The sequence below is a fragment of the Agelaius tricolor genome, unplaced genomic scaffold, assembly GCF_023055355.1.
Source record: "Agelaius tricolor isolate 1412-34295 unplaced genomic scaffold, bAgeTri1.0.p SCAF_14, whole genome shotgun sequence".
NCBI lineage: Eukaryota > Metazoa > Chordata > Aves > Passeriformes > Icteridae > Agelaius > Agelaius tricolor.
The window spans coordinates 13,541,734-13,562,136 of record NW_027269274.1 but is presented as its reverse complement, the minus strand read 5'-3'; the positions used below and the strand labels follow the sequence as shown (position 1 = coordinate 13,562,136).

The window sequence follows — 20,403 nt, the reverse complement described above, 5'->3', positions numbered from 1 at the left end:
ATTCCCCTTTGATCTGTAGTTTCTGACACCTCTCTGAAGCCCTAAATCAATAGAAGTACTTGTATCAGGTGTGTACAGAAAAGTGCAATGGTGAGCCAGAGCAACAGGGATCAATGCCGTGTCCTTCAGAGTGACAAACAATGACATAAAAAGCTCATTTAAGAGTTAATGTTGAAGGTACCACACAATGGTTTAGAGGTATCCAAGCAGGCAAATGTTCATTATAGAGAACATTGCAAAACATAATTTGTGTCCTGAGCAGATTGTGTTTCTTTTTCTGAGGAACAAAAGCCATTAGAGGTTCTTAAAAGCAGAGCTTTTGGACCTTCTCAAAAGGCATGGATATTGCTAAGCAAAGGTTTGTCTTGGAACACACTTCTTTTTTTTTTTTTTTTTCTTCTGCATACATTCCACTTTATTTCAAGCTTTCTTGGCTGCTTATTTTATTTTATTGCTCATTTAGGGGCAACCATGAAGGGTGGGAAGCCGATTGTGTAATTTTTCTTAGATGGAAAAGAAGTGCTGTCTAATAAAAGTCTATAGAAACAGCAAAACCTGATACGAGAGCTTGGTGTAAGGCAGGCATAGGTCCAGGGGGAACAGTAAGGAGAGAAAGAGACATTCAGTGATAAGAGGAGTATAAAGAGAAAAAAAAAGAATTACCAGAATGTCTGATTGAAAAAAAATTTTGTGGTTGTATCCTGTGACCTTTGAGCACAAAGTAAGATGTCTCTTTTGGGTGTTCTTGTTTCCAGCAACCATGAAGGCCTTTGGAGAAGACTAATGCAGCTTTGTGTACAAAAGAAAATGTTGTAGTATCTCATTCCTGCTGAGCATTGGTGATGGTAGTGAACTGTCAGGTCACCTCCTTCTGAATCTTCAGTGGCTTAGAAAAAGTGTCCAGGGTGAAAGGATTGCATTCTCAGATTGCTTCAGTGTTTTGTGAGGAGCACATTAGTTGCACATGCTTTTAATATACTTACTTTCACCTGAAAATACACAGAAGGCTTTGCCTTGGATGAACACAGCCTCTGGATCGTGTTTAATTCTGTAGATTACACTGCTAAGTGTTTTGTTCCTCATGGAAAGCAGTTTATGTGAAATACTGTAGTGAGTTTTCAAGAGTATCCAGAACAGCCTTATGGAAAAAGGAGTCTCCAGGGCAGTTCCAGAATGTTCTTATTCAGTTTAAATGAGGGCTTTATGTTCTTTTCTAAAATAGAAGCAAAGGTGTGGGTAATTGTATAGACAGCTTCTGTGAAATATATTTCCAAAGCAGCTTTAATAGCCTTTGTTAAGTAGCTCTTGAAAATCCTTGCTGGCCTGTGGAGATGTTTCAGATGCCTGAAAGCATTTGCAAGACAATAGTTGCTTTTCCAGCCATTTTCAGTTATGATTAAACTGACATTCAGGGGAGCTGGTGAGGGGACCCTGCTGGGGAAGGAGCCCCAGGTGCCTCTGCCATGGGCAGCCAGGAAAACCCTGCCAGACATTTCTGACTGGGGTTAGCACTGACCAAAGCAACTCTGTTACAGGGAGAGATGGGAGTGTATTTCCAGTTGCTGTTTGCTTGGAATTAGATTGCCTATCTCGTTATTTGGATCACCCATTTGTGGTGATTTTCTTTTCATTAGCTACTTTGGGTAAAAGTTGAAATACTGAATTAATCTCAGAGGGAAAGCATTTGAACCTCCTGGAGTGTGTTTCCTTATCTTTTAATTTATTAGATGCTATAAGTTATGCATTACCAATGTGGCTGCTTTTCTAAAATTGTACTTGTGATGAGAAGTACTCTGTGGTAGAGTAGCCTTTATCTTCCCCCACTAGCTGAGCTGTTTTAACCATGCTTGTATTCCAATTAATGCTCTTCACATGGTATTTTCAGTTATATAGATGCTATATCTATTTATATATAGATAGACATAAACATATCTAGTTGTGAAAGGTTCAAGGAAACACCTTGTGTGGCATTTCACAGATGGGGCAGAGGAATGTTGCTAAATCAGGAGTTGGGTTGTTTGGTTTTGATGATCATTCAGCTGAATGCTTTAATGGATTGGGTTTTGTGGCATTTACATATAGCCATGAGGTAAAAATAGGTCAGAGGTAAATATCTTTGTAAAGATTAAATATGCTGGGAGTATAGTGCCCTTGCAGTGATTTTAATGTGCAAATTATTTTGCAAGGAAAGCAGTAACTATCCTTGTCAAGTCTGCTGATGATAACAAATTTCCCAGGATATAGTTGATCTTTGGCTACAACATACCAGGTACAGCATTGAGTAACTAATCGCAGTAAAGAAGTATGCAAAAAATATTCCAATATTTTGTTTTAAAAGTGTCTTTTGTGAAGTAACCAAACTGAACTTGGAGGCAACAGGAGTTCCTCAGTCACCAGTGTGTGTGGGAGTCAAATGTGATGGGCTGATCCAGAGCTCCTAGGAGCTGTTTGATGAAGTGAGTGAGAATTTCTCTGCAGAAAATGAGTGTGCAATCACACTGGGCATTGCTGATGGATTTCATCAACACAAAGAGGTTCAGGAAAGGTTAATAGGAGTGTGTAATGTGGTGTAACACAAACTCTCAATTACTAAGGAGTTCTCTAATGTCAAGGTGAGGAGAAGTGCGCTGTTGTGATTCATCTTGCCATGCAGATCAAGAGGAAGTTAACAAAGCTGACTGTGGTTTATTGAGCAGGGCATTGGAAGAATAACCAAGAGGGCTTGTTCTCTTTGTAGTTCTGAACTGTTGTGTGACATTGGGCACATCACTGAATTTAAGGATAGCCCAATATCCTCTTCTACATGGAGATTTTAATCTACATGCTTTATAAATTCTTTGGAACTCTGTGGGTAAAAAACTTAATACCAACTCTGAACTAAAATAATTTTGTTCAACAACAAAATAAAAAAGCCCTAGTTGTTTATTTTGTTAGAATTGCTCCACTGAATGAATGCAGTTCAGAGTCAGGAGAAACAGATAGCAGCATAAGAGTGGCACTCTGACAAAACCACCCCACCATGGGGTCAGTGTGATAAGGGGAAAATACAGAATCTTGTAGGAATGAGAGATTCACAGATGAGTCTGTCAGAGGAGTGCACCATCTGTATTTGATATCTCTGCTGTGCCTGTGCCATCTGAGTACCCTTCTGCTCAGTGCAAAAGCTCAGACTCCCCCTCACATGCACATGGGATGCTGGGGAAGGTTTTTCATTTGCCTTGCAGTCGGGTTTGTTCCAGCAGTGCATACATGGTTAGTGACCCCTCAGCTCTAATGAGGCATTCAGAGCCTGTGCTGGATAATTTTCAAACTTCTCCTGGGCATTGCTCTACCCTCTCCCACATCCAGAAGGGATGTGTGCTCTATGGTAGAGCACTGCAAGAGCTCAGGCCACATAAGGGTTGAACTGTCACTGGTTTAGTCCCATCAATTTGAATATGGATATTGTCCTATAAAATGCTGTGATAGACTTTCCAGATGAAGAGTAATTTATATTTGTTTTGATTCAAAAGCCCAGAGCCATATTTTGCTATGGTCCCTGCTCTGTGCATAGCTTTTTAAAATTTCAACAGAACTGTTAGTGGAGTAAGGCAGCAACTAATGAGACATTTTGAGTTTGCTCCATGTATATGGCAGGTTTGGGGTTCTATAATTTAAAAAGCCCACAAAACCAAAACCCATATAAAGTGCAAAGAGGAAAAGATGCTTTTAAAACACCCTGAATAAATGACATTTTAAAAAAAATTGCACAGTTGTGCAAAAAAAAAAAAATACATGTAAAAATTGTTATACATTAAGAGGAGTAAATAAAAATGAAGGGGCTTAATGTTAGATGGCAATGAAGAATAGATTTTTGAAAGAAAAAAGAATTTCTTTATGCATAGAAAAATAGTTTATTATCAGCCTTCTGATCCCTACAATTTAAATGAACTTGACATAAAAATTCAAGGCTGGTTCAGCTAGGAAAGTCAACTTTAGTGATAAATTCATGCATTTAGGGGTCAAGAATATGGTCAGGACTGTGGCATAACTTTTGGCTCTGTAACTAAAGAAACTGCTTTAAGAGCTGCAAATTGTATCAGCTGCAAGCGTTTTGCAGCCTTTCAGGCTCATTGATTACATCTGATGGTTGGGGTATCTTAAATATAGAATCAAAATATTTCTGTTAAGTTTATTAACTCCTGTGGCCCTTCAGTCCAGCACTGCCTCTCTGAAGGGAGTCACTGCAGGGGACTGCACGGCAGAGGGAGTGAAACAATTCTAAACTGTTCAAGCTCTGCATAGCACAGCCTTTCTGCTGGGCCAGAGATATTAATTGAAATCAAAAGTTGGTGATTTAATCAAAAGTGTATGTTTATGCAATCTCTCTTTACATTCGCAACATTGAGGCTTGCACATCTGAAAGTGGTTTTTTGAAAATGGCATGGGGTAAACACACATTTAATTTTTTCATGGAAACAATGGATAGATTGGATATTTGATCTGCCATTTGCATGCTGGTTCTGCTTTTTCATTATAAAACATAAAATGTATATATGCACATATAGTTTTAACATGCCCGTGACAAAATCTCTCAACCAGCAACATTTGTGAAGCGTGTGCAATAGAGCTATGAATGCACCTCAGAGGCAAATTACAGCTCCAAACAGGCAACACAGAGAGATGACTTTTAAAGTATTATTGCAAGATTCCTGTTGAATTCCTTTCTTTAATCAGGATGGTAGTGGTATTTACTGGCTCTGAAAATCCCAGGGAGGGGGGAGAATTTTCATCATAAATGGGTAGTGTTCTGCAGATGTACAAAGCAACCAGAGCCCTTTTCAATGACTGAGACTAAGGATGGTGTGCACACATGTAAGTAACTTGAAATATTTTTGTTTACAGCACAAAGGTGAATATCTTGATTTTGATTAGACTTGATAAAAGTAGATACAAATAGGATCACAAAGACCATGTTTCTCTTTAGAATAAAAACAAGGAGAAAAAAATTTAAGCTGAAGTCGAGTCTTGCTTCAGGAGTGGATTTCTTTTCCTGCCTTGGTCACTCTAACTCCATGGGTTTTGGTGTGGTTTGACTTTGCTTGGTTTTGTTTGTTTTGGGGACTCTGGTAAATTTTTTTGTTAGCAATTCTTAGTCTGTGGGCATTTATGTTATCTTTCAGTGCCAAATATTTAGATTGCATTAAACACTTCTGATCTGAGTTTTGTGCAGATAGCTTTTTGGTTTGTTATTTCTAGATGATCACTTACCAAGAAAAAACTCCCACACCTAAACCAGTGAAAAACATAAAAGCATTAAGGGTTCTGACAGTGAAATACTGTCTGTCTTTCCCCGGTGCTTATGTGAAATGATCTGGCAAAACAGATACTGAAGAAATAATTTATTTTTTGTGGGCTTTCTCAAATGATAAATGGTCTTGTGTCTCTAGAGAATTTCTTACCAAATGGTGATTTTTGCAAGCCAACAGAATCAGCATTTCAAGTATTTTTTTTATAATGCAGCAAATCAGAAGTTGTACCTGCTTCATCTTCTAGACAATTGGAAATTCGTTTATCAGAAGTTTCCAACTATGCCTCTAATATTTCATACTCTTTTTTAAGCAAGTCAATTGTTTATAGCAAAGTTAGAGCTATTTTTTCTCCTTTTAATAAAAATACACATGTATTATTGCCTGTGTTACAAATGATGAGAATTATCAGTTTCTCTTAATGAAGTAAAATTAGGGAAGATTAAAAAAAGCTTAAGGGCTGTTTTTTTTTTTTTAATAAAACAACAACTTTGTCATCAGTTTCATTTTTTTACAGGGAAGGGAAATGATAGTTTAAGGCATTGTTTCTATGAGCAGCTTCATAGTGGCAGTGCACTAAGGTAGTTTGCAAGTCTGGAGTATGAAGGCCCAAAAGCTCGGTTTTCTCCACTATTCACTTTGCTTAACTGGAAAAATAATGTCATGCTGCTTTCTCAAGATGACATAAAATATAATAATTTCATTAAAAAATTTTTTCAAATTCATTTCAGAGACTATGCCTTTGCTATTTTAATTTATTGAAACTTAACCCCAAATTTAATATGTAAAAATTTAGTGATGGGGAAAGGCTGAGGGCCTGGAGGTCAGACAGCCTCTGCAGTGAAAGGAAGAGAATGCAATGTTAATGACAGTCTTTGTTGTGGTTTTATTGTAGTTTGGTTTTGTTTTTTCACTATCCTGTGTGATTCAGGTTTCCTGTGTTGATAGTTGTTATAAAATCAGGTTCTTTATGGGTGGAATCTAAATCCCAGCATCCTGCAGAGTGAGCACTGTGGGCACAGACACCCCCAGGTCAGGCTGGCACCTCTCCCCCCCAGGCACCAGGAGAGCAAAAACAGCTGCAAGTTTTTTCCAGCCACATACTTCTCCTGTTTTGGAACCTCCCAGTGATGGCTGAAAAAATGATAGAAGTGATTTTTTTATGGCAGTGGAATTCCAAATATAAAATATGTATTACATAAACCTCTTGGTTGCCCAGGGTCTTGCAGACCAAAGTCTCCTAGTTTTCTTGCAAATGTTAAAGGTTTCCAGCAACTGAGCAGAGTTGCACACCATGCAAGATGTGGGGTCTTTTCAAATAGATCTGAAATAATATCTTCTGTTTCTTCCAATTTCTTCTTTTGTGTTGGAACTTTGGCATTTGAATGATGAAAAAATGCATTTATTTACTATAAACTGGCATAATTACAAGATCATAAATGAGGAGTTAAGAAATCATTCACATCTCTTTTGAGTGCCAGTTATTTTTAGTTTTCACAAGTACCCGTTACTCAACATTGAGAAGTGTGGCTTTTTAATGTGCTTTCACAAGAGCCTAATAGACCATGTGGTAGGGCTCTGTGTGCCTAGAAAATGTTGTGGATTTCAACAGTTCCATTCAGTTTTCAGGCAAGCACTGTGAATAATTGCCTGGCTTTCTTCACTCAATGGCAAAGCTCAAATCAATAAATCTGATGACCTGAAAGCTGTCTTTTCAAGTGATGCATTTTAGAATACTTTCTAAAAACTCAAAGGTCAAGTCTAAAGGAAACATTTTTATCAGGAGGTGATATGTTGAACATGATCTGTGCAGCTGGAAATAAGGGATTCAAATTTGTTCTTGATTTGTTTAAAATTCCCCAAAGCGTCAAATCCTGTGGGATGTGGACAGACATTGACATCATTAATTAACTGGCAGTGTTTTCAGTTTACTGATCATTTACTGCATTTTATCATGGTGTTGGTTACAATAGCATTTGCCTCTCTTGTCTACTGTGCTCTTATATTTTCTCCAGTGAATAAAAAGTAAAAGTGCATTTTTCTATTTTAGAAAAATCCCTTTTATCTCGCGTAATGACATAAATGGACTTCAAGAATTGAAATCAGAACTCTGTTGATGGTATCTAAGTGCAGATCAAAGAGGGGGGAAAACCCAAATCTCTCTGCCTGCCTCGAGGGAGTAAAATGCAAGGGGTTTGTTTGAGGTTTCTTAGGTTGCTAGATTGCTATTAAGGTCTCAAACTAGAGATTTCATGACAGGCAATAATGTGGAAAAATGAAGTTATTTCTGAAATTACATATATAAAATATTGCCTTAAATATTTACTGACAACTTTGTATTTTTAACTTTGTTCTGAAATTGTCTGCAAATTATGTTTTATTAAATATTGTTTCATTATCAAAACATTCACACAAGTTTTTACAGAGAAGTGTAAAGTTTAAAGGAAGTACAAAGTGTCAGTCTATCTTGAAAATTAGTTTTGTTGGGGGAAATGGGTACAACATGTGCAGGCATTCTCTTAACAGAGGAGTCCTTTCTTGCATCACCAGCCAGGACATAACTGGCTTATTCACTGTTTTGAACATTTTAATATTCATCCAGCTGCTTTGAACCACTGTTTTTGGTCACCTTATTCTCCATTGTCTCTCTGGAGTTCTATAAAAATCATCATTCTACAGGCAAATTTTAATGATAATTTTTTTTTAATGACACCATTTCCTTTTATTCACTCAAACACTGTGGGTTGCCCCAGTCTGCTGGAGAGGTTGGAGAGATATTTTTGGCACAGGGGCTGATTGGGAGGAGGCAGGAGTGCCTTCCTCTCCCTCCCTGTGCCATGGAGGTGCAGGTTTGTGGTCAGGTGAAGGGTTTGGTGATGGGCAGGGATCAGTTCAACAAAACTGTGCATGTTTTAGAGAGAGGCAAACCCTGGCCAGAGTAGAAGCCAACAGTTCTTAGAGTACAGGCTGCAGTGCAATAACGTGGGGCAGAAGGATGTCCTCAGCATGAAATTCTTTTTAATAATTAATTTTTACGAAGCTTCCTTGGAGTATTGATATGCAGAAAATAGAGGATAAAACTTGTTTTCAATATATTTTTAGTGCTTAGGCATTGTGAGAGTTATTCACACTGTGAAGTATAATGCTCATGATATTGGCTAAAGGATGCTTTGATGCTTGTGTTTAGATGAAGGCTCAAGTTGATGTGCTCTGTTTAGGCTTTTCTTTGCATGAAAAGTTAAGCATGTCTAGATAAGCTTGTAGTGTGAGTACTCCTAATGTAAGTTTTGTATAAATCTTGTGAAATAGGCATCTACAGGAAGTTCAGCTGAGGAGGATTCTAGGTTGCTAAGGCATAGGGATTGCCAATCATATCACTGTTTTTACATGATTTTTGGAGGAGATACAAGGATTTTTCGTTACTTTTTTTTGGCTCTTGTTTAGTTGTGGGAAAGAGTAATTTAAACATTGTGAAGGGGAGTTATCGTTTTCCTACAGTGCATGAGATAAATATTGTTATTATTTTTCAAATGGACTTCTGGTTCTAATCCAGTTATTCTCTCCCCATGACAGCATCTTGGCACAAAGCAGCCTGCTGTCACGCAAATAAACATCAAATAAATGAGGAATGTCAGCAAAAATGTAATATAAAACGAATAATGAGTTGTCAAAATTTCAGCTGGTTCCCTGTGAGTAACTTTTCCCTATTTTTCTTTTCTTCTTCCAGAAATACAAAGAATATGAGAAGGATGTTGCAATAGAAGAAATTGATGGCCTTCAGCTTGTGAAAAAGTTAGCAAAGAATATGGAAGAAATGTTTCATAAGAAGTCTGAGGCCGTACGGGTAAGCAGCAGAACAATCTGCTATTTCCTTCTATGATGTAAAACTAAATATATGGTTTAGGCTCTGCTCTGAAGGCTGTACTAGCAATTGAAGGTGCTGAAGTGGAAATGCTAAAGCATTCAGAAGTATTTTAGGATCACTGTTCAAGAGAATAGATTTAAATTATGTATACCATCAATAGACAAATGTAAGAGAGTGCAACGAGATTGGGACTACCAATTTCCAATATGAGTTTGTAACACATCACTGTGTGCAGTAAAACCTAAGTGCATAGGGTTGAAATATTAGATTTTAAAATATCCAACCAAAGCAGACTTAATTTCAGTGCTCATTATTATACAAATAGTATTGGAGGGAAATGTCTGAGTTCAGTAACTGTCCTTTAGTTCAGAAAAAGATGCAAACACTTCAAATGGTAAACATTTTAATTGTGGTAAGTACAGCATCACTCTTCAGGCAACTTGTTAATGATCACTGAATAACTAGACTGCTCTCTGATTTTTTTTTTTTCTGTATTTTTCTATCTCCATTCTGATCCTCCTTTTGTAATAGCTTTGGTGTCAATTAGACTTACTATAAAACCAAGAAAAAAGTTCAGATTTTTATGTTTTGTTATATCAAATAGGAGTTTGTTGTAACATGTGTGGTCTAAAGAGTAAAAAAAAAAAAAAATCTTCCTGTTGTAGTTTTCCTTTTGCATTATTCTTTGTTAGAAATTGAGGTGACTGCCTGGAAGAGTGTGGCATCACCCCTGTCAGCAAACTCACAGGACAGGATGGTGCTGCTGTTTACCATCAGCTGCTCTATTTCAGCCAGACTTAGCTGCTCAATTGAGCTGAAGATGCTCCTGTCTCCAGTGCAGAGCTGGAGGTATCACCCGAGGACAGGGATTCCTTTTGTGTGACTGAGGATACGATTCCACCCTCAGCCCTGTATCATTTGTTATGGTGCAAAAGGGAGGAAGGAATTTGGCTACGTTGAAGAGGTTGAATTTTCAGGGCTGGCAGTGAAGTAAAACATATTTCAGCTTGTAAAACTGAGCTCACTTGGCAGGGAAGCAGAGAAAGACAATAAACATGGAACCCCGCAATGCTATTTTTACAGTGTGTTTTTCAGAGGAAAAACTACACTTTAATATGTGTGCAACAGCTTCCAGAAGCCTGAAGAATATTGACTTGGGGAAGGGGGAGGACTCTTTTCCCTGTTTCTTTGCAGAGAAAACTGCTCCCCTGAGATCATCATGTGAACAAAGCATTCTTGGAGCAGCACTTGTTCAGAGCGAGAGGTGACCAGCGAGCTGCACACTTGGCTGGTGAGGGAATAGAATTCCACCAGGGAGGAGTGGGGTGGGGAAGAGCAGTTTGTGTCTCAATTAGAGCTTCATAACAAATGTTTAGAGCAGGTTTGGTCTCTTCATACAGATGGTGTTTTTATCTAAGGAGGGAAAAAAAATACAGGATCAATATAGACCACCATGCTCTGAGTGAAAACAAGCCCAAATTCCGCGAAGTTAAACCATGCGTGTAATCTTGAGTGAATGGATTTTAGTGCTGGAAAAAGTGACTGAAATCCACAGCCTTTCTGGAAGGTTTCCATCTTTGGAAAGGAAGCTAAAAGCATGGTTTGGACAGGGTTACTTCTTTTAAGAAATGATCTGTTTAGTGTACTTTCAAATTAAGCTATTAATTTTTGCTTAATTATATAAATTGGTCCTTTTTGATGCTGGAGATGTAAAGAGTGACCCATTCTGTTCTGGTAGTAAGTAGTGCTTGGTAATTTGCATCTTGAGAAGTACAAAAACCTTTGGTACAACACAGGTTTTGCAAAAATTTCATCCTTGGTTCATCACAACTGATTTTCCCCTCATATCTGGGGAGGTGAGATGGGAATTAGAAAACTCCTCTACACTTAAGAGCTCTGTTCCATCCTGGTACTGGATCATCTTGTCTCTAAAATACTTGAATTTTGACATTAGCTTTTGATGGAAAATTGTGCAAGAGCACTGAAATGTACAATTCAGAGCAATATGTCAGGTATATTGGTGGTGACGTTGGAGGGAGTCCGAAATGAAGAGTATCATACAAAATATCCCTCAGCCTTAGAAATAACAGGGACATGATTGTGAGGCTGCAAGTCCAAGGACTCAGCAAATGTGTTCTAATATTAGCCCAAATTGTTACCCTACACCACTGAGTGAATTTGCTTCAAGTACACATTAAAATGTTTTATCCAGAAGCATTTTGGGCTAAACATACTTCTTCAGGTGTTAGCAGATGAAGCACTCTGAAAGTGTTCAAAAATTCATAGCACATAAAGTGTTTGATTTGTAGAAAAGGCCAAGAAGAATGAGTTTTTGTGGAGGTTTTTTTTGTTGGTTTTTTTTTTTTGTTTTGATTCTCCTTGATGCTTTCAAACATATGAACTTTTTTGAAGCTACTAATCACATGTGAACTCTTCTCCCTTCTCCCCCTTAATATTCTGGATGAATTTTTATCTTTCTGTCTCATCGCTTTTCATAGTGATTAGTTGGTTCAGTGTGATTTTTATCATATTCATTCCCTGTTTGAATTACCCTTCAGTATGCAATTATCCTATCACAGATTGTCCTATTTTTGTTCTGTCAGATACATAAGATAAATGGAAAACTGAAAGTACTAAACCAATTATATAACCTTTTGTCATCTACTTTCTGATGGAAAACCTTGCAAGCAACATTTCCCCCCCTCCTTCTCCCCAGTGTTCACTATTTACCTTGGGTTTATATCAGTTCAGGATATTCCTGTTAACCATTTCCTTCCTAATGCTGCCCTACCTGATTGAATTTCAGGCAGGCAGCTTTGTGTTTTATTCTGAAGTATTTGTGACATGAATTAAGTTAAAATCCCTGAGCTGTGTTTTGATTCAGTGCCTCTGGTGTTTTGTTTCTATCTGTGACAAAGGTAAATGGATCCATTTACTTTAAATATTACAAATCTTGAGATGGGAAAAATCTTACTGCCCATAAGGTGACAGACACAGAAATGTTTCCTGTACTGTTCAGCAGTTGTTTTAATTTTACAGCCAAACACAAATAATCCATTTGAGACCTTTGTGTAGTCTGCTGTCACTTGAGGTGTTGCTGCTTTTCTGGGACTTTTACTGATTTCACTCATAGGAAGTTTGCTTCATCAGTCTTAAAGTTACCTGTGATTTCTTTTGAATATAATTTTTAGAAGGTTTTATGATACTTCAGTGACTTTACTAATTTGAAACTGAATGGGAATGAATTATGTGACATAATGCTCAGTAAGTAACAATGACCATGCCAACAAACTTGATAGTGAAAAAGAGGTTAAAATTGTTCATTTGGTGCTTTTACTTTTCCTAGTTATTGACATACTGGGAAAAAATCGAAGGCTAGAGGGAAGAGAAAAAGAGCAAAATGAAAGATAACCAAGTTATTAGGGAATGTTTGAAAAGCTATTATTATAACTTTAGCTTAGTACTAAAATTTTGATTTCATTAATATTTTCTGGAAAATAAAGGGGTGCTATAAAAATTATTGTTGATTCACTGCTATGATGGCAAATCAAGTGTTAAGGATGGTTTTTCTTTAAGGCAACTACACTTGCTGCAGTGGAAAATGCAAATAAGAGGCTTCTTTTTATTAACTTTTCCTACTATAGCTACCTGGTGTTCATTGTGAAGCTGATTCTCATTATAACTGTACTGTGAAAAGTAATTGCTGTTGTACAGTAATTCAATTTCAGTGCATTCATGCATCAGTAAACCAGCGGGGTTTATCTAGAGAAACCTGGGACTCTAAAGCCTTTTATCATGAAATTCCACACGCAGACAAATGTTCTTCCAAGGAGTAGAATATTAGCATTTACATTTAACAAACGTTTGCAATGAAGAGAAATGGATTTTTTTTCCACTGATGATTTTTACACCAGTCTTTGAGCTTTTTTTTTGGGTACTGTTAGGATGGTACGGTTTATGCACAGTTCGAGCAATGTATGTGTTTGAGATATTTGTGCTTACTCATATGCCTATGTGGTGTGCACATTTTAGTGTGCACATGTGTATTTGTGTGGGTGCAGATCTTCAGATGTGCATTTTGGGGTTTATATGTGCCGTATCAACAGCTGCAATTCACGATGGTTTTTCTGCATGTACATATATATGTGAGAAAGTATTAAACAGCACATACTGCATTCAGATATTTCCAATCAAATACTGGTGAATTGGTGTCCTGGTCAATAAATGAATTTTTATTTAAAGGGATGTGTTAATGGGTGCAAAATGAACTTGATTTGATGAACAAAAGATCACAGCAAGTAATTCAAAGCTGAGAGTGAAAGTTGCTAGGGGAGTGCTTCTTCATTCAGAGCACTGCAAAAGATTTCAGAGAGTGTAGGAAAGCTCAGTAAAAAATTAATACTGAATACTGTAGTCAGTAATTGTAGCTTTATTTACAAACCACCTCCAAATACTTTAATCTTTCCTTGAGTGTACTTGGAATTTAACTTATTTTTAGTGTGTAACTTAGTGGCGAGTTCCTTCCTATTTGAGGCAACAGTGAGGAATATTCCAGGTGCATTCTGAAATGATTTTTTTTTTGGAGACTGTTTTAAATGTGCCCTGGCTTGAATGCCTACTGTGCATTTTATTGCACTGTATTTTCATTCTGATTTTCTATCACTTTGATCAAGGCTAGATCGGGAATGGCATTCTTGAGAAGAGAAGCAAATAATCATTCATATTTTATATTTATATAATAGAATAGAAATAGATATTTAATGTCAAAACATATTACTTTTCTGGGCTCACTACTTCAAAGATAGAATAAACTAAGTTCCTTCCTTGAGCTAATTTGCATCTGTAGAATTAGAAAAAAAATGAATATCAATGTGAACTCTTTACAGCTGCAGCCAAATGGGGGCTGTATTGACCCCTGATTTTTTTATTTTAAATATAGCAATAGAGGGTTTTTTTAATCTGCAGATGGAAATGAAAAAAGAAAACCTCAACATTAAGTTTATAAAATTACTGAGGGAAAAAAAATTATAGATGGTTGTGGGTGGAAGGAAATTATGGTGAATCAACCCAGTATCACTATAAATAGTTTTAACTGACAGAATAAAGACATAAGGAATAAAGGAGAGATGGCTACAGTTGTGTTAATTACTGCTAACAAATTAAAGGTTTTCAGCAATATTTTTATATTCACATTTAGTATTTTAACTGTAATTGTTGCTATTTAATTTTGGTGTCATTTAAATTTGCTCATAGTTTTACTGGTCTCCTTCATGTGTCAGTAATAAATTTGTGTTCTTGAAAGCACGAAGAGCTTTATTTTTACTTTTTTGAAAATTGGAATACATTAGAAAATGAAAAGATGGATAGCAATCCCCTGACAGTGGAGTATTCAATAGCATAATACATAACCTTGATAGCCATCATCTGGAGAATATTTAAAGGCACAGTAAATTTTTTTCTTCTTTATTGCTATTGGACTTGAAGATTGCTTTTGGTAAATGTGTAGAATTTAGGATAGTCAACAAATAAGGGATTGGCAAACCTATTCTAGTGCAGATCAACTAAATCCCACCTTGCTGCTTCTCCTTTTAATTCTTTGAGTTTGTCAAGAAATTTTTGTATTTGTAAACAGATACTGCTATGAGCTCTGAAAAGGAGGGGTGGGGAATCCATTTTTATTGCAGTGTGGATGGGCTTCTTTTCTCTTTAACCTTCATTCACATCCCATGGCTGTGGTGTGAGAGCTCAGACTGCCCTCAGGTGCATTTGCTGGTAAACAGGAGGAATAAATGAAATAGGTAAAATCAGTTTACCTCATACCTGTGTGTAATGGAATAAATGTGGAATAGACAGCTTTAATGGAAGTTAGTTCTGTCTGTAGACCACTCTGAATCATAGCAGGGAGCCCAAGTGCATTGATGAAATATTTAACTCTCCTATGTCCTAAACCCCAGGTTAGTTGAGCTGTCAGAACAGGTCCTGGCAGGGGGGAAGAGGTGAAACATGGAAAAGCTCAGTGGGAGAGAATGCAAAGAAAACCAGTGAAAACTTCAGGGAGATGTTTTGGGGGATATGTGTTTGCCAGGATTTCCAGGGAGTCGTGTACAGGATGTGCAATATCCAGGAATTCCTGCTCCCAGCTCATCCCTGCTGGAGAAAATTCTACTACAGCTCTGCAAATGTAGAGCTTTCATGTCTGGGTAGAGTTGAAATAAATATCTACAAAAAGTAAAGCCTTTTGAACCATCTTTGGATTTTGTCTGTCTTTAAAATCCTGTCTTGTTGTTATGTTAAAGGAAAAAAAGAATCCATGGTCTAGTCAGTCTTAGGGAATTTAGTGAATTTCTTGAAGTTGAAATTTAGAAAAAGGAAAAAGTAGTCATAACATAAAAAGGAAAAAAATTAAGACTTGTAAAGAAAACTTCAAAGCATTTGCTGCAGGAGACAATTATGATGGTCTCACCTCCAGTGCCAAGAAAAGAAGGAAAAAGTATTTAAAGATAGTGCATTCAACTATGCAGCATTTATGTGAAAATACAGTGAGGAAATCCAGCCACTTCACGGATTAGTTCCTGTATTAGACTTCACTGTGACAGTACATACCATTCAGTCTCTGCAATCAACATAAAATAGTGCTTCAGAGAGCAGGAAAAACAGTAGAGTAGTTTTGGAAGAATGAAGTAGGATAAATTAGTCTTATTTATCCTTCTTTCTTATCAGTGTTTTAGGGTATTAGCATATTTTAGTGCTTTACATTAACATAATTATTTTAACAAAGTCATATTGTCCAACTTTCAATGTGGGATTTAAACTTCAAATAGTAATATTTTAATTAAAACTTAATTTCACTTGCACAACTGTCATCTCAATTTTCAATTAGGCTCCTGATCTCATATTGTAAATGCATATCATTGAATCTATTTGTTGGAATTATAAAAATAAATACTTTTGTGTCAAAGAAATTATAGATGTTCAGTGTCATATTAATTTTTGAGGGTTTATTGATACCTATTTTTAATTGATTATAAATATTCTCTTGAGAAGATGCACTATAACTTGCTGTTCATGTAACATTAGCCTGTTTTCTGAAACCATGTGTTCATTTGCTTTAATGCTTTAGGTAATAAAAAATCTCTCTTCCTTTAGAGATTGCTCAGGCTGTGCAGAGCAGGTTTCCATGCTGCTGCCTCCTTTTTCCATTCCATGAATGGAAACTCCTCTGCTCCAGGAGCAGCAGTGAGGAGGAGCCTGTGAATGCCTTTCTTGGAAGCATTTAATGAATGGTCATTTATCAATATTTTGAGGAGGAGAGAGACTATCATCTCTGTGTGAGTCTTCATTCTGAAGTGCTCAGAAGCATTTCAGTGAAAAGAGGTGCAAAGAGAATTCCTGAGTGTTTTTTATGAGCATTAACCCTTCCCTCTGCTCTGTGATGGGGTTTGCAGCAGGGACTGTGCTGGGTCAGGGGTGCTGGCCCAGCCTCACCTGCCCCTGGAGCTCCATGGTACAAGAGGAGCCCCCTACACACATAACTGAGGGCAAATACCCCATTTATCCCCTTCACTCCCACCTTTCTTCAGCTTGGCTCTAGTGTAATTAGGTAGGAAGAATCCTGCTTAATCTAAAATAATTCCAGTTTAGTTGATTTTTCCTGTCTCTAACAGCTGATTCTGTATTCTAAACATGCTCACCAATGGTCAGTGCATTTCCTTGCTCTCTCATCTTTTGGATTTTTAGCACCTACTGCTTCAGAAGTTACTCTGGCTCATCTTATTTTCTCTGGACACTACAGTTTCTTTTAGCTTCTAATTTGAATGGAATTATACTTTATAGGTTTATAAGATAAACCCACTGTGCTCCTCCCAGCTGAACAGTTTCTTTAAGCTGGGGAACTTCATGGACTCTCAGAGTGTCCTTTTTAAGCTCATCCTTTCAGGGAGCTGCTGACAGGGGTGGGGGTAAAGAAACTCTTCCCAGCAGCACTGAATTTCAGGTGGTCACAATTTCTGCTGGAATTAAATCAGAACATCAGGATTATCACTACTGGTGGTATGTGAAACTGTTTTGGGAGACAAAAGCAGACCAACAATGAGATAAACTCCTTTCTTTTTTTCTTTTTTTTCCTTTGGAAAAGCAGGGGCTTATTTTGAGAGTGAGATAACCAAACATTTAGTTAATGGTCTTGTTTTGAACTGTGTTTTAACAGCTGTCTGAAATACAGCTGCAATAAAACAGATTTGTGCTGTAACTAGGATTTCAAATGTTCAAAACTCATCCCCCTTTTGATGAATACCAAGAAAAAGGCTCAAGTTTTTTTTTGCTAATGTTAGACTTCTGCATTGTCCTGGCTTGTACTTTGACATATTTGCAAATTGGCAATGGCTCTTAAAAAAGAAATCTCTCTTCTGGCTTCCACAGGTGCTTGCTCACCTCTCCTTTTCTCCTCTATCTCCTTTATTTTTACTCCATTGAGCTGTGGCACAGCTCTGCAGAATAGCCTGAGAATTTTAAGATCGAAGAATTACCCAGTGCAGAAACCCCCACCAAAAAAAGCTAAGAGAGGTTTTCTTTCCCTTAGATTAATTAGGATCTTGTTCATTGCATGGCATGAAAAATATTTGTAAGAGTAAGGCCAGGAAAGAGATGGGAGACAGGAATGAGTTGGATCATATGATGGACAATGCTTTTTTTATTTTCTCAAGGAATTTGTGGTGATGGCTTAGAACTCTATTGAACCAACCATTTGGATGATTTTTTAAACTCTGGTGACTCTGCAGCTGTTTAGGGAAGTGATCTAATTGCTTAGATGTCCCTTCAGGTCTGGTATTTTGTGTGTAGCTGAGCTAAAATGTGCTTTGCTGTACCAGAGGGTGAGAGTCTGCTCCTGTCTGGAGCTGAGCAGTTCCTTGTGTGTGGTGGCTGCAGAAAGCTGAGCTCTGACTCAGACCCTGGCTGTCTGAGCAAAATGCTCCAAATCAGTAACCTTAATCTCTACAGGGTCAGTGAAATAGAAACAGGACTGAAAATTTTGTTTTCCTAGGGAATAAGGCAAGGTGGCTCCCACATGGCACATGTTGATAGATTTGAGATTCTGCTGAATAGAGGGACTCATCCTGAGTCTCACAGGGCACAAATTCTGTGGTATTTCAGTCTGTGACACTGGAGACCAACCAGCTTTAGGGCTGGTAGGAGGGGTGGAAGGACTCTTACTAAAATAATAGTCTTGCTGTTGATCAATTTAACTAATTGATCAAATTATGCCTAAAATGAAAATGTTAATGGATTTTCAATTACTTCCAAAGACAGACTCTGAATGTGAGGCTTCACAAAAATGTCTAGGCAAAGCTTTCATGTGCACTGCCAACAGCATCCTAATAGATTCCTGTTGGAGATTTAGGATTTGTGCAGGAACAGCTGAGGCCCCCAGCTCTGGCAAGAACTGCAGCAGACTTGGGTGAGAGCAGGTGCAGAATCTGACACCTGGGCTGGAGTTTGCTTTTCTGTTTTGAGGAGATACAAAGTTAAAAATCCCTGCGTGGGGGGAGCAAAAGTGTGAGCTTTGATTTTGTAGTGTTTTAAATTTGGAAGGAAGGTTATTATTAGTTATATAGATTAGTTATCCTAATCACTGTGTCATTGCTGCAGGGGCTGTGGAAGAACAAGTTTAGTCATTTATTTCAGGAGCATCTTGATTTCAATGCCATGTAATTATGCCACATTACCTTTGGTGTATGTTATAAAATTATTTGTAGTGAAGGGAACAAACAATAAATTATAGAGATCACTTTTTAATTTCCTTTACCTCCACATGAATAGATACACAGCCATGTATTCTTGGCCTACATGCATTTCTTTGTCATTTAAGCTAGCACAGCAGATCTTGGATGATTGCTTCTGGTGCTGTGCAAGTACTCCAGGAGGGCAAATTCTTTGAGTAAATCATAACAAAAGAGGTGTTTCATGTAAGAAATAAACAGTTCCAAACTAATACTATAAATTGAAATTTTATTGATTAGTCTGTGGGGTTTTTTTAATGTAAAGTTTAAATTACAGCAATCATTGTGGCACAAAGCACTACAGAAATATTCCATTACAGAAAAATCTTGTGCCCTGTATTTTCAATGGGTCATTTAAGAGCAGTAGTATGTACAAGCAAAAAGGAAAGAGCTGCTCTGTACCCCTGAGTCTTTGTTTTAAAAAGAAGCTGGACCTGGAGGAGCAAGGCACAGCAAAAGGCACAGCAAAATCTGTGTGCAGGAAAGGAGTTAAGGAGCATTTGGGGATTTCCTGTAGCTTCACATCCCCATTGCCAGGTGTACCACAACATGGACTGCACACTGCAGCCTCCCCTAGGGGATTACAGGGCAGGTTCTTATACATCAGAAAAAAAATCAGGGACATCTCAGGTTAATTCTTTAATTCTTAAATGTGAGGATAAGTGATTGTTTAAGACCACTGTAGCTGGTAAACCTTTGGCACAGGTTAAGGGAGAACCCTGATAAACATCTTTATTTGCTAGTTTATACCTTGGTTTCTTTCATCAGTGAATTTTCTGGTTTTGAAACCCCTTGGGGCTAGCAGAACATGGGGATTTTTTCCTTTTTTAACACACTGAGCAGGCTAGAATAACATCTATTATTAAAAAAGATTGGCTTATAATTTTCCATTATATTGTAAAAACTGGGTTTTGTCAGTAAAATAATACTTTTATAACTCATTTCCCATAACTTGTAGTGAGATGGTAATTTAGCACTCTGTAAATGTGCCAGTAAATTAGTAATTCTCGAGTCATTAATTTTGCATTTATCTTAATTGTGTTGCATCTATGGATATTTATGGGGTTTTACTTTTTTACACTTGAAAAACATTACTTTTGAGATGGGTTTAAGAAAACGAAATAATCTTAATGGGAATATTTTTGACATAAAAAAATGGAAATTTTGTCTTGATTTGTGAGTTAAGCAATTTTCATTTAAATGTCACTATGAATTGTTAGAGAAATGGGAATAGCTATTTTCCTTTTGCTTTTAGATAACTCCATGCTCATGATCTGGTAATTAAATCCCCAACCTCTTGGTCTTTATTTTTGACAGAAGTTCAATAAGGAATTGGATAAATTGATAAAAGATGAGTCCATAGGTGGCTAATTAATATACTAATGGACAACCTTTAAATCAGGAAGCCCATAAAACACTGATTGCCATAAGCTGAAATCATTTACTGAGAAAACAGATCAAGGCTTTTGTCCTA

At 37.2% G+C, this 20,403-nt stretch overlaps 1 protein-coding gene across 4 annotated transcripts in view; it reads left to right on the top strand.

The window, feature by feature from the left end:
- CACNA2D3 (calcium voltage-gated channel auxiliary subunit alpha2delta 3) overlaps positions 1 to 20,403 on the top strand; it is a 385,811-nt gene that overhangs the window by 74,518 nt on the left and 290,890 nt on the right. For all 4 annotated transcript variants that reach the window (XR_011681184.1, XM_071439768.1, XM_071439767.1 and 1 more), the window contains one exon: positions 9,016 to 9,132. Coding sequence is in view for 3 of the 4 variants with exons in the window: in XM_071439768.1 (XP_071295869.1) it covers positions 9,016 to 9,132 (117 nt within the window). In the remaining variant the exon portion in view is untranslated. The remainder of the gene's footprint in view (positions 1 to 9,015; positions 9,133 to 20,403) is intronic.